The 13943-nt window shown below is 37.5% G+C and overlaps 1 protein-coding gene across 5 annotated transcripts in view; it reads right to left on the minus strand.

The window, feature by feature from the left end:
* Positions 1-13943, minus strand: part of ARHGAP17 (Rho GTPase activating protein 17) — a 41514-nt gene that overhangs the window by 7550 nt on the left and 20021 nt on the right. For 4 of the 5 annotated variants that reach the window (XM_027468742.3, XM_027468743.3, XM_027468745.3 and 1 more), the window contains exons 3-17: positions 12374-12478; positions 11500-11576; positions 10306-10417; positions 10046-10122; positions 9774-9885; positions 8717-8785; positions 8471-8552; positions 6284-6411; positions 5797-5908; positions 5169-5250; positions 4623-4703; positions 3703-3816; positions 3245-3336; positions 2933-3089; positions 1451-1693 (exon numbers count right to left, since the gene is read on the minus strand). In XM_027468742.3, the coding sequence (XP_027324543.1) occupies positions 1451-1693; positions 2933-3089; positions 3245-3336; positions 3703-3816; positions 4623-4703; positions 5169-5250; positions 5797-5908; positions 6284-6411; positions 8471-8552; positions 8717-8785; positions 9774-9885; positions 10046-10122; positions 10306-10417; positions 11500-11576; positions 12374-12478 (1643 nt within the window). The remainder of the gene's footprint in view (positions 1-1450; positions 1694-2932; positions 3090-3244; positions 3337-3702; positions 3817-4622; positions 4704-5168; positions 5251-5796; positions 5909-6283; positions 6412-8470; positions 8553-8716; positions 8786-9773; positions 9886-10045; positions 10123-10305; positions 10418-11499; positions 11577-12373; positions 12479-13943) is intronic. The other variant, XM_027468746.3, reaches the window with a different exon arrangement.

Below are 13943 nucleotides of genomic sequence, written 5' to 3' on the forward strand. Positions count from 1 at the left end.
AGGCAGATGTGGTCCTTACTGAAGTCTGTGGGGCCTTCAAAAGCCCCCAGGAGGCCTCAGGGGCTGAAAAAGCTGGGGATGTGGAGGGAGCCGTGCTTCCTTGCTCACTGGCTGCACTTCTCTCCACCCTATCTGGAATTAAGCATTTATCTCACTGCCCCTTGTAAGGGAGACCAGAACTCATCTGAGGGAACAATCCCAGTAAAAACTTGAGATTCACACAAGGACAACTCAGTTTTTTCTTCCTGACTTCTGGTATGAAGACAACAGAACTGGGGGGAAATGAAACACCTGGGTATGAACCACACAAGGTGATGCTTGGCAGCACCTCCTCCTCTTCCTATGCACTGTGTCTTTACTCATTTCTGCTTTTAGCATCTCTTGCAGCATCTCATTCATCTCAAAAGGTCAAACCCCTTTTCAATCACTTTTATTGACACATTACAACCCTGACTTCTCCAGATACTGTCATTAAATTGCAAGTACTTGCAAGCAGACTTTATGTGGATTTAAAATGTAGCTTTTAGACACTATGCTCAAGGTTTCGTTTTAGCTGCCTCAACCACAAGCTACATCTGTGGAGGAAATATTAGTCTACAGGGGATATCTGAATGAGATGTTTTCGTAAAAGTGTCACCTGGAACCAAAAGCTATATGCAAAAGAATCAGTGCTGCATAAAACTCAACAGTGGTGGCTTAATGTAAGATGCTGTGCAAGAGATTGACATTTGGAGAGCATTACAGGCATTTTTATGTGGTTTGCTACATCTCTCAGACCTCAGGCATATTGAAAGCAAAACGCTGCTTTCACCATACATTAAAATAAGAGTCAAGGCTACTGCAATTTGTCTTGGAGTCCGTGTATCCTAATACTGAGGACACAACTGCACAGAGTTTCAATAGTAAATAAATAACAAAACTCTTATACATGCTTTTCCTAAAGAAACCAGTACAGAAATATGATAAACTGACTTCCAGTTTTCTAGCAAGCAAGTCTGGTCACCACTAAGACTTGCTACAGACAAAAAAGACAAATCCAGATAACATGTACAAGAAGCAACAAACAAGACCACCTGGTTTCTAGTATTGCCACTGGCAGGTTTTGTTCTTTCAGCAGCAAACTGACAGTCATACTATATAAATACTTCTAGAGTACGACTTGGAAAGGTCAATGTGGGCAGAAAAAGTACAGTCTATTTTATCATTTTTCAAGATCTTTTACCCCAGGAATTTTTTTGTAAGATCGATTCTAGAACAGACATTCAAATTAAGGTCATAAATACAGATAGCAAGAGAGCTCTTTTGTAGCACTTCTGCCCACATCTGAGAAGGCTTTGCACATGACAACATGCCTTCTAATTAGAAGAGGTGCTTGGTGAAGCAGATACAGCTGACGTACTCAGTTTGCTGCTGAAGCAGCCTGCCAAGCCGCTGAAGCAATACTTCTTACCTGACATCCTCATTTCCTTGACTTTGCAACTGTTCTGCTGTGCCAGCAGAGAGAGCAAAACCAGCACCTACTGGGCTTGTTTCAGCCACAGCAGCTTGTGGGTGCTGCTCCGCTCCAGACTGAGCCAGCACGCCAGCCTCTGTGGGTGGAAGTGGTGGCTGGAAAGCTGGGGATGTGTGCTTTCTATTTATAGTGCCACATCTCCGAGGATTTGCTTGGAAGTCCATAACCTTGACACCAAAGCTACAGAAAGAAGAGAGAGTAAACACACCACACCAGCCAACACCAGGTAACTAAAGCAGCAGGACAACTGGATGTTACAACCCACAAAGACAAGTGCAACCCCTGCTGCTTAGCATGCAAAGCAGCAACAAGGAAAGCTTCAGTTTTCTGCATATAACACCATTAATGTTAAGACATGCAACACTACTTGGCTTTTCTGCACAGAGGGGTAAACTAAACAAAAGTGGAACAAGCTATTCAATTACATTTGAAGACAGACATCGACGACAATGAGGTCAAAACACTTGGTAATTTTACATGTAAATACATACATTTCCTTTCACACCAGAGTATTTCCTCTCAATATAGTGCATAATAGAAACAAAATTGATGTGTTGAAACCTCTAAGCTGCAGTATAGATTTCAAGATAGATAAAAAAAACCACTAGGATATATGCTTCCATGATTTGCATCGTTCAAAGAGAAAAAAGAACCCCCTAATTAACTATAGATAAACAGACTAAAATTCTAATGGATTTTAGAACGTGTATAGTATATTAATTCTAGAAGCAAATTTTTTTCCAGTTGCATTCCAGAATGAATCCTGACTTGACTTTCTTCTGCTCCTTCTGTCAGTGCTGATAAATTCGCATATGGCTAGCCACAAACATTTCGGTAACAATTCAATATTTGCATAAACAGCTAAAAACGAAACAGCACATCACTTTCATATTCATGGTATGAGTAATAATAAATGGGTGTTATACTACATGTTATATGAGAAAAAAGCATGTTTTATTTTTATTTTTTAGCATTCTGCTGTGGCATACTGTACCATCTTCAAATCAGAAGTCTTATCATGAAGGCACCAGGTAACACCACCTCAGCTTATGGGCTTTGAAAAGAAGCCATGGAATATCAGAAGTTAGATACTGATAGATGTTACCGTATACAGTGTTTCACTGGATTTTAGACCCCCCAAATCTGTAACAGGAAGTTGTTAATTTGAACAAGTAAATATCTTCCTTTTTTATTTTTTTAATGAAGTCATGCACATAGTATAACTGGAAGGAAATACCAGTACATTACCTTTGAACCTTCCTCAGGCTGCAACAACATGGGGGGAAATAAATCGCTATTGTTACCTATAGTATTTCTATGAAATTCTCCTCCTGAGACCACTAAAAGCATGTCTAACTACAGCCTCCTAAGTAGTCCCGTTCTCAGGACTTTGAAACCTAACCTGAGAATGAAACATACCTTTCCTTCTTCAATAAATCCCCTTCCATTACAGCCATACTAACAGGCCTCTTCCGTTCCAGTGTCCCAGAGTCATATTCATTCCCAGTGTGCGACAAGTGATTTGAATTAACAGGAGGAACTGCAACAAATGCCCCAGACACATTGAAATCTTGATCTGGTAAAAAGAGACAAAATGCACTGTATGACATACACATACAAAATGGTGTCTCACTGTATAAAAAAAAAAAAAAAAAAAAAAAAGCTGTTCGAGGTTCACCTGCACAGGGATATCACAAATACAGAATTCCTTTGACTAGAGCAAGAATTTACCTCCAGGGAAGAACCAGTCTGCATGCTGAATAATTGGCTCAATAATTGCTACCACATGGACTGAAGTTGCTGCTGCCATTTCAGCAAGGGATCTGTGGAAGAAATTTGTAGAACACTAAATACAGAGTTCTATCGAAGTCAGAAAACACAAGAAATCTTGCCTAAATGGCATGTTATGCTAAGCATGATGAATCAAGAATCTTAAGTACCTACCACTTCACACTTTAGTAAAACCTAGCCTATTCAATAACATTTATAGTGTTTAAAACATTCCTAAAAAGATACAAAAAATACAAATTCCTAAAAGGATCTGGAAGCACAGGTTGAGAAAACATTTAAAGTATTTTTTACACAAATACTCTGTTGCTGTGCATTGTCTATATGATTTAAAACAATCTGTTGAAAAAAATCTATATCTTCATGGAAGCTCTGTTTTGTAGCTTTCCTAAACAACTTACCCTTCATTCTTTGCCCATAACAAGTTGGGGCCCAAGACTATCGCGACATTACTGGGTGTCATTTTGTTAACATCACTGTTCTGTGCAAGCTTTGCCAAAAATTTGATTAAATACCTACAAAAAGAAAAGAAACAACAGAAAGTTTTTCCATACAGCACAGTATAAGCTAGTACATCACTGACATTTTGACATAATTAGCTTTTATGGCAAATAATAGTTCTGAAAGGATGTTTCAAGCTAAGAGTGTTCCTTGCTGAAAGCAACTAAGTCAAAATTCAATTAACTCCTAAAGACAACTCCCCACAATACAGACAACAAAACTAACAACCTCCTTAGGTAATGACTAGCTACTACTTTTCTACCCATTCGTCACAGATGTTGAACGGGTTGAAAAGAAAGCAACTCCCACCTTAATAAAGCAGCACTATTAGACATCCAGAAAAAAAAATAGAGAACACCTACTCAGCAGCTATTTTCACATTATGTAGTGTGGAAATTGCACTTTTAGGAATCACAAGAGTTGGTTTTGCTCCACTTCATTCCCAAAAGGCAAAACCAAAAAGTAAAATACTACAAAATAACAGATGTAAAATACATCCAGGCGATATTTCTAAGACTGGAAAATACAACAAAGAGCACAACTGTTGAAAAGTCGGGTATTATTACCAACAGCATGACCCTTTAAATGGCAGAGGTCTGTGCATCACTGTTCTGCTGCAGCCAGTAGTGAACTACCTTGACTGAAAGTCTACCACTGCCAATGTACACCAACTACTTGATAAAATAGGATGTCTTTTTACAAACTGAATAGGATTTGGCCAAGAAGATAATAAAAGGATTAGAGTTTCAGCTAATCAACTTTGAAACATACTCTACCATCAAAGCTGCTGTGCAGCAAGTCAACAGATGTGTATATGTACCTGAAATTAGCATGATAATGCTTGGGTAATCTGTTACAAATTTTCCATAATTCTTGTAACTTTTTATCCTGGTCCTGAATACTGGAAGGAAAAAAAAACACATTACATTTTAATTCCAGATCAGAAAATTGTTATTTCTGCAGAGAATAAGAAAAGATGATTGTGTAACTTTCCATATATGCCTAATAAATGCACTGTTTTGTATTCAGTAATTCAATAACCTCCTTTTCAAATCTGTGAATTACCTCTACCTGCAACAAAACCAAACCTGTTTAAGCATCAACACTGTGCAGCTAATATTCTGGAGTAGCCCTTATGTTTAATTATAAAATACCTATCTTCACCACATTTTTGTACAATATTAAGCTACAATACAAAATTTGAAACAATTTGTTAGACAAAATATTTAGCTGTTAAAAAAGAAATGGGAAAGAACGTAGTGCGAGCTTAGACTTTTCTTTTGAAGTTGTACGAAGCATCAAATTTGACAGAATTTTCAGAGAAGTGTGAAATATTTTTCTATCTAACTATTTTTAGTATACTTACTTTGCAGCTTGTGTCCATTCTTCATAAAGACTGTAGGTCATTAAAGGTTCTGGCAACTCTCGTAAATAGGATTTCAAGGCACCTGCAATGCATACCAGGAGCAGACAAGTGTCTTAGCCAGCGTTCTCAGCCTTTATTTAAAATACTATTCTTAGATCTGCGATTTTACCCATGCAACAGGATCTAAGTCCTAATGAAACATCAGGACAACCTAGAACTCCCACAGTATCTGCTCAACACTTAACACAAGAGGCCTTTGTCTTAATTTGACAGAAACGCATGCTATGAAACAATTCTTTGGAACAACACCCTTATTAAAGCTACACATGGCTCTAATCTCCCTTGATCATGCTAATACTCTTCTCTTTAGAAATATGATAATGGAATTACTGTCACCACCTGAATTTTAAACACCACTCTGGCATGCAAATACATCAAGTGTGTTCAGCATGCATGCCCTATACTTATCCAAGTTAAATTATGCAATTAATTGGACTTTCAATGTACTTCCATTCATAGTTTATTCTGCACAGAGAGCAACACTGTAGCAAGCCAACAGTTAAAAGAATGGAATAAACTTGCATTGTATCAATTTATACCTGGTTTTGATTCAGTACATTCACAGTACCTGCAACAGCATGGGGATCCGAGTAAAATTCATCAAGCTGTGAAGTTGAACAGTCTAAGGCAGCTTTCAGCTTTTTTAACTTGGAGGCTCCAGCAGCAATTCTGAATAAGCCCTGCATAATAAAAATCAAACTGTAATTGACTGGTAAAAACATGTTATAACAAGTGTGAAGTTTTATGAGAGTCTCATTCAGAGCAGTTTAAAGTTCAGTGTCTTCACCTAAAACTGATACGACTGAGCTCTCTCTCAATGTGTCACTGCCATCTGATAATGTTTGGGTCCCGTCACTCTTGGCCCATTAGTAATTTTTCAATCTACTCACACTCATTTCAAATACATTCCATAGCGCTGAAGGCTTTTCTGTTGTAAAAGGTTTATCATCTACACTAGTGAGTGAAATTATTTAAGCAACTTGTTAAGAAGTACAGACAGCAGTCTGTGAGTTTGACTCGCTTTCTTTCATAGAGCATCACAGGGTATTACCTACCTCCTCTCTCATCCCAGTCTCCAAAAGCATCATTACACAGGCTTCAATAGGGACTGCAATTTCACGACCACTGCGCTTGAGATGCTCTTCTAATGGAGTTCCAAAAGCTGGTTTTTCAGTCCATTTGTCTAATTGAAGAATATCAAAACATTAAGCAAAATACCTAACAATCACCTTATGTCTCAGACATGAAAAGAAGAAAGCCTCTAGCACAGGTAAGAAATTTTCAGAACACAGTAGTAATTTTACAGCCTTTGATTGGCGAAGTTCTTTGTATCATGAGTAAAGAAAAAATAAGCCTGCTGGTATTCCCAATAAAATTCCACATCTTTGTGGATAGCACACCACATACATATCCTTTGTATAACTGGAAGTTCATGTCCCAACACAGGTGCTGTCACATGGCTGACAATTACACCAATTCTGACTTGTCAGGACTCCAGAAGACTTAGATTTACAAGAATCTTTGAGAAAATTTTTGCCCAGATTGCTTGACCTGGGTTGATCTTAATTTTAGCTGTATTTAAGGTGGATATAAACTGAGCTCTTAACATGAAGTTTATTGCTGATTTAAAAATCAACAACTTAAAATGGGTGTTGATAATCCCAATGTCATGATTAGAAGACCACATTAGCAGCACATCACACTAACGCCTGCACTGATTTTCAACTCAATTTTTCGATTGTTCCTTAGCTTTGAAAGTCAAAACTGCTACAAGTTTCTACAAACTGAATGTGAATTTGTTTTCTACACATTATTTTTCACCCATTATTTCTGCTGTTTTAATTGAAAAAAGTAATAAAAGACTATTAACTGTTAGTAAAGATGCATTCTTTCTTTCGGGGGGGGGGAAAAAGGTTAAGAAAGATTTTGAAAGAGTAAAGACAATTTCTGCAAAGGATTTGAATTACCTTTTTCTTTAAAAAAAATAAAAAACCCAACACATCAACTATATCCCTTTCACATGGCTTTAATTCCTCTCGTTCATACCATGAGATGCCCACATAATTTTTGCCAGTTTTTCAAGTTAAAGTTTAGTAACTGTTCAAAGTCAAAGTAATTTACACTACAGCTAGAAACAATTGAATTCATGTCCTATATTTGTATCTTAGACACCAGGCCTCCTAGCATATCTTCTAAGGAAGGCCAATCTGTTCTGAAATACTCACCATATGAAAAACTGTACAAAGCAGCTAAGCAACAATGGAAAATTAAACCAGTTGGATCTGTAGCTTGTACACACAACCTTCCATACAGCCATAAGGCAGCCATAACACTGTGCAAGCATAATTCATTTGTATTACTTTGCCTTTCACCACATCTACAGAGAACATATATTCTGTCATCTTTCAGCACGATACTCACATTGGTATCTTTAGTTTACTGGTTCATCTTTTTACAATTTGCATGCATTCTACAACTGAAGATACCTGAGTTTTGTTTGGCTCAGAATATTTTTCCCCCTCACACTTTGTTCAGCCTACTTCGTGTTCAAATCAATTAGCAGATTGGAAGACAATACAGCCAAAATTTAGGATAGCAATTTCAACCGTATACAGTGCATCTTCATACAAAACTATTACTGATACTCCTTAACTTCTGTTGACAATGAAAAGCTTGGTAGCATGGGGCAGAGATAAAGTTGCCTTAATAGCTTCTTAATTGTGGATATTCAACACAACAAAATGAAAGTCAATTAGCCAGCTGTAGTGCAGTATGCACATTGGGAAAAAAGATTACAAGAGGAGGAAAAAAAGAGAAAGCAGTCCCACTCCTTAGAATCTGGGGATTTTTTTCTGATAATTGCCTGATAACTATTCAAGAAACAAGGACCCTAAAGTTCCTAGATCATAATAAAATTTTCGTTGTCTGGAAGAGCCAGGTATGAATTAGCAAAAGGTCACATGATATCAAGGAAAAAGTGCAAACAAATAGAAAAATCCTTCCTTTACCCTCTTGGGTATCGGACAGATCGACAGTATTTTATTAGTGTGTTAAAATATGGCTGGAGAACTCCAGAAAACACAGTAAAGATGGAATTATGCTTGGGAATGTAAAATTGTTAAGTAGATCAAAATGACCTATTAAGGAAGTCTGCATGCAAAAGAATCAGATAAAGGAGGAGAATATTGTGCAGAGGTGGCACAGGCAAGGAGAAGCATCAGCCAGAGCACAGGTTACTTTACCTTGATGGGCTTGAATTTCAGGTAGGACTTTTTCTATGACTGTTAATGCTTTTCTATGGTAATCTGCTTGTGCTTCTAATAACTGAGAACAGAAGCCACATTTTAAAAAAAAACAAAAAGAGCATTAGCTTCTGATGAGCACATAATACAAGACTAGAAGGTTTAGCACAAGAAATGTTATATTTGAGAACTGAGTGTCTATGCACATTAGTGCTGCAATCAAAGTCATACTGAAAAAATACTCACCATAACAAAGAATCTAGCATATTCCCCTTCTTTGGACACAAAGCTGTACATATCTGCTGCAAGTTGATCCTTTGAAAAAGAAAAGAATGAAAAATAGGAAATGAAATTTACAAACACATTTCAACTCATACACAAAGACAGTATGTACATTTATTTTGCCTGCACTAAGCTTGAACTATTGGTTCAGGCAGCACAGAAAACCAGTAAGCCACCCACCATGCTACACACTAACTGGTAAGCTCCAAATGAATTTACAAGATGAACAAGTGGCAACTACAACCTTTTCTGTGGGGTTAAATTCAGAAAATGCTGTTTAAAAATACCTATTTGGGTGCATGTGTGAATACAATATAGAATCTATATTGTACTACTTGTGAGGAAAGTACGTGCAAGAGTGCAGTTCATTTTTGTATAGCTGGCCAAATGCTTTTAGGCCACACAGTTGATCTTCTTTCAAGCAAAACTCATTCAAAATGCCTACTTTACATAACAAAGAAATTGGCCCCTGAAGTCAGCAATTGAATTTATGCCAATATGTTACTTACAACCAACTCTCGAATGCAAAGACAAGTACTACTACAAGGTTTTGGAGGCTCAGATCAGCTGCCTCATAACGCAGTATCCAACAACTGAGAAGTGAAAGCAAACGTGAACAGCCAAGAGCAGTCCATCAATATTCCTTTTATGTCAGCAACCACAGCTTCATCTAGGTAGCTCACACTTCCTGGCTACTCAGTGGCCTGAAGCACATGGACACCCTGAACGCCTGGGACAAGACTGAGACACAGTTCCTTCTTATAAATGTCTCAGACTAAACCAGCAAGTAATGTAAGATATACATCTTCAAAAATAAAGTTCCTTTTAAATTAATGCAATTTAATGCTCACTGAGCACTAACTATACCTTTAAGACAAACAATTTATTAACAGCCATATAACTTGTGACTACTGTAAAGCAGACAGACAGTTCCACAAACAAGGTTTACAGAAGCTGCCATATCCTGATCACTATTGTTACAAATCAGTTATGTACAGGATAGAAACTCATCTTGTCGTACCTTGCATTGTTCTACTTTATTTCCAGCTTCATCCATCTCCTCTTTAAGAGAATCTATTTTCGAAGGATGCATCTGAAAATTTGTTCCTGAAGTCTTGTGGGCTTGGTTGTATCTGTGGAAGAAAGGCTTCAGTCATTTGATGAAACCTAGTATTAAAACGGAATCTGCATTCATAGGTCTTTTCTAAAATTGTTTTCTTTTGACAGGAAAAAAAAAAAAAATCATTTCAATGATTTTCCAACTGAATTAAGAAAGGTGTTCAAACTTCTTACCTTCCTCGTGCAGAATCCCAATCCAAGACCAACTTTGCAAGCTGTTTCCTCTGTTTTTGAATGTTAGGGATCTCCATCTAAAAACAGAATTCAAAGCACATTTATCTTTAAATTGTGTAATAGACTAAACTTTGTAGGTTTCATGTCCACTTTCCACTGTTAACAAATGACTACTTGAAACAGTTTTATTATTAGCAGCAAGATAAACTATTTTTGCTCAGTTTATACACAAGTGTCCAGACTTGGATGGAGTGACTTACCTCTGTTAGCACACTCAGTGGTTCTAAAATTTCTCTTTCAATCTGAACTTCATGTTGAGACAGCTCCATTGCCAGTTTATTCTCTGCATCTCCACATGTATCTAGCATTTTCCTTTAAGAATTGTAAAAAATTGTTGTAATATGAGTTACAATTGACTAATTAAGAAAGATTCAAAACAAAACAACTGTGGGTCTTTGTCTTCTGCTACCTGTTTGGAAACATTTGTATTGAACAAAGCAAGGCATTACTTAAAAGCGTAAAACCAAGCTGCTCTTTGGTGTCATTGGCAAATTCAATATAGACAAGAAGTGCTATTAAACCTCTGCTGTCTATAATTCCTTAGCCATTGTAATACTTCGGGGGCTTTAAGTCGTCTAGATGATTATATTGGCCCCAAATACAGAGAAGTTAATATTTATTTCGTAGCCCAACCTTCCATCTTACCAGATGCAGAAAAATTGCTCAGTGCAGTAATTAATATTCCCCTACGCCACTTTGATATAAAAAGTCTTAACACACCATAACATTACATAATCAACAGGAAGCAATCACAGGTTCCAAGATCATGGATTTGACCTTTATTTCAAGCTTGTTCCGAGGAAAAAATCCCATTCTCTTTAAAGGCTTTACCTGCTTTCTTTAAAATGTTTAAATTTTGCAGCAGTTCAAAAAAAATGCACACATTTTTGGGTAATTCTATACAGTTTCCATTGGAATCCCCATCAACTGCAAGGAAACAGAGCTGCTTTGGCAATTCATTGTATTGACGTTCTTTTGTTTCAGCCACTTTCCTGTAAATAGCAAATCTGTACCTTGCCAGGATAAGGAAACTGGCATTATCTGAAGTAGAAGCTATTAACACAAACCTGCAGAACACAGTATTAGATTTTAAACTCTAAGCAGAGGTGATAATTTTATCAGTCCATATGGAGAAAGGAAATGTTCAAAAGCTTTTACAATAGAAAAGAATCAGAATCCTTTGGAATGTATTTCAGAGCAAGCCTAACACTTGCCTCCATAAACACTCAAGAAGAAATGCTTGTTCACTTTTTCTCCCCATGGATTAGAGAAGGAATCTGGAAGTATTAATCTTATTAGGTTGAAAACAGCCTTTGTGTACGTAAAGTCTCTAATTAGAGCTCTACAAGCAATAAATAACAGACTACATCTTATAAAGTAAGTCAGATACTTACCCCAGAAGAGTTTCATCACTTAGCTGGACAGATCCTTCTTGCATATTTTGAGCAAGAGCTGTTAGAGGAAGCTTTTTCTACAGAACAGAAGGAACAGTGATTCGTTTACTTTATGCTAATCACCCTTTCCAGCTTTCCCAGTACATTCCCACTAAGTTTTTCTCTTATTCCATATGGTCTCTATTATACACATATGCACCTCATTCTTTGACCTTAACAAAATGCCAAGTCACAAAAATTTTCAACCCACAATACTCATGTTTCTCAGATACTTTGAAAAGCACTGTTTTCTCTTAGTTGGAATGACTGGCCCAAAATTTACATCAACTACTGTAAGACCAGTAAAAAGCTTTGAGATTCAAGCAACTAGCTCGTTCATCTCTTTGCAGAGGTTCCTTCTCTGTGCTCCTGTTTTCAGGACTGTTTTTCAATGAAAGGAGTAAAGCTGAATATTAGTAATTCCTGGTTTTAATGCACCAAGAAAGCCTTCCTATAACTTTCTTTAGTAAAGCCAAGGAGTGCACAGAAGAAAGTTTACAGTTAATTTGAGACACCAGTGCACAAAGGTAATTCTAAATGAAAGGAGCAGATCAGAACAGAGCATCATCTTTTCTTAGCTCTTATGAAAGCTGTAAGTACCCAGCACACTGCAGAAGCCAATGTCCTGACATTACTAAGATACTCCACGGTCATGTTTTTATATCTGGATGGTGAACTGCAGCTAGTGCTTTAACAAATAATGTCAACATGTGAGATGACTTCACAGTTTTTCTTCTCTTGGATAATTTAAGGTATAGTGACTGATCAGCATGGTCTGAATATGGTCTGGCCTTCTCCAAACGCAGAAGACAAACTAAAGAGCAGTTGTACTTACATGTCGCTTATCAGAATCTGTACCATGCTGGCCCTGAAAACATGCAATTAATCGCTTCTGTGCGATATGGCAAACAGATCTCACAGTGTCAAGACGTCTCTCAATCTAGTAGGCGGAAGCGGGAGAGAGGAGGAAAACAAAAAAACAGAAGTTATTTTCTTGGCCTCAGCAGAAAATCTTCCTCCTGTATGACATTCAGTTTTGGTGTGCTTATTTCTCAGGGTCTACAGATTAAAAAGAAGTTCAGATGCTTAGCAGCATACTGACAGCAAAAATATGTGGAAGAGACTTAAATTGCTTTTGTTCTCAGTGGAGATTCATCTGGAACTTGTAACACCCAAGATACTACGAAGCAGAAGAGAGAAAAAATTTCTCCCTACTTTTTGTCTCAGCAAGAGAGAATCAGGTTGGAGCAGACTGCACGTGCAGATATCCAAGACAATAATTTAGGAAGAAAACTGGAAAAACTCTTAGTCTTTCATTGTGAGTTTGTAAATTAGAATTGTAGAGCATCTGACCATTTCTTTACATTGGACCAAACCTGTGGCATTTCGACCTTGCTAAAAGGTAACCTTCTCTGGCTTTTAAATGCTAGGGCAACGTTCCTAAATGCTAAGTAAAATAGTATCTTCGGGCACAGATTAATGGATTCAAAAAAGTACGTAGAAGGAAAAAAAATAGCATCAATGCACAGAAAAGAATATACCATGGTATATCAGAAACATGACTTAATACATGGAATGTGAATATGACAAAGGTATACAATGAAATAAAACCCCTTGAAAGAACAATGTATTAAAGAACAGTACAGAGCTAACAGCAAGCGATGAGCACTGGGACAGAACTGTTCACAGCACTGAGCTCTCGATGCACAGCACCAAAAGAATGTGGTTTATCAACATTTCGATGACTCCCCAGGATTAGGAGGAGGAATGGTTATTTAAAAAGTAAATTTCTGCAGAAAAAAATCTAAACAGACTCAAGCTTTTGATAACAGCTCTAAAAACACAGGTTACATTTTCAGGAGGGCAATAATTCTCCCCAGCTGTCCTATCAGTACATAAATACAGATTACTGCTGACAAGAGCATTAATTTTAGTGCTAAGTTATTATACTTTGTTAAGTATCTTTAAGGTCACAGTACTTAGACTTAAAACAAGAAATATTCACTCTTCCAGAAGAAGCAAACTGCTACATTCTAATGAACACTGAATTCTGTAAATTGTCATTTAGAACAATATACATCCAGGTAAGAATGACATTTTCCCCTCCCAACATGTTTATTTCACACTTACGGACAATAACCATGGTATAGCCCTAAAGTGACTGCAGTCCACAATCAGGTCCCAGCAAAAGCAAGTAGTGAAAACTGCAGATACTAAAGAGACGGCAGCTCTGGCTGAAAACAAGCCTCGGTGGCTGTGTTCTGAGGGAAGCTGTGAGGGAGAAGATGCTGATGGAAAGAGGCACAGGCAGATGAGACCGACTGGGTGAGGATCAGCACAGGATCACTGCTGCTGACATGGGAGCCCTGTCCTGGATGCACGAGCACGCACAGGACTGGGCCCCC

This window comes from Anas platyrhynchos, chromosome 15, assembly GCF_047663525.1.
Source record: "Anas platyrhynchos isolate ZD024472 breed Pekin duck chromosome 15, IASCAAS_PekinDuck_T2T, whole genome shotgun sequence".
Taxonomy (NCBI): Eukaryota; Metazoa; Chordata; class Aves; order Anseriformes; family Anatidae; genus Anas; species Anas platyrhynchos.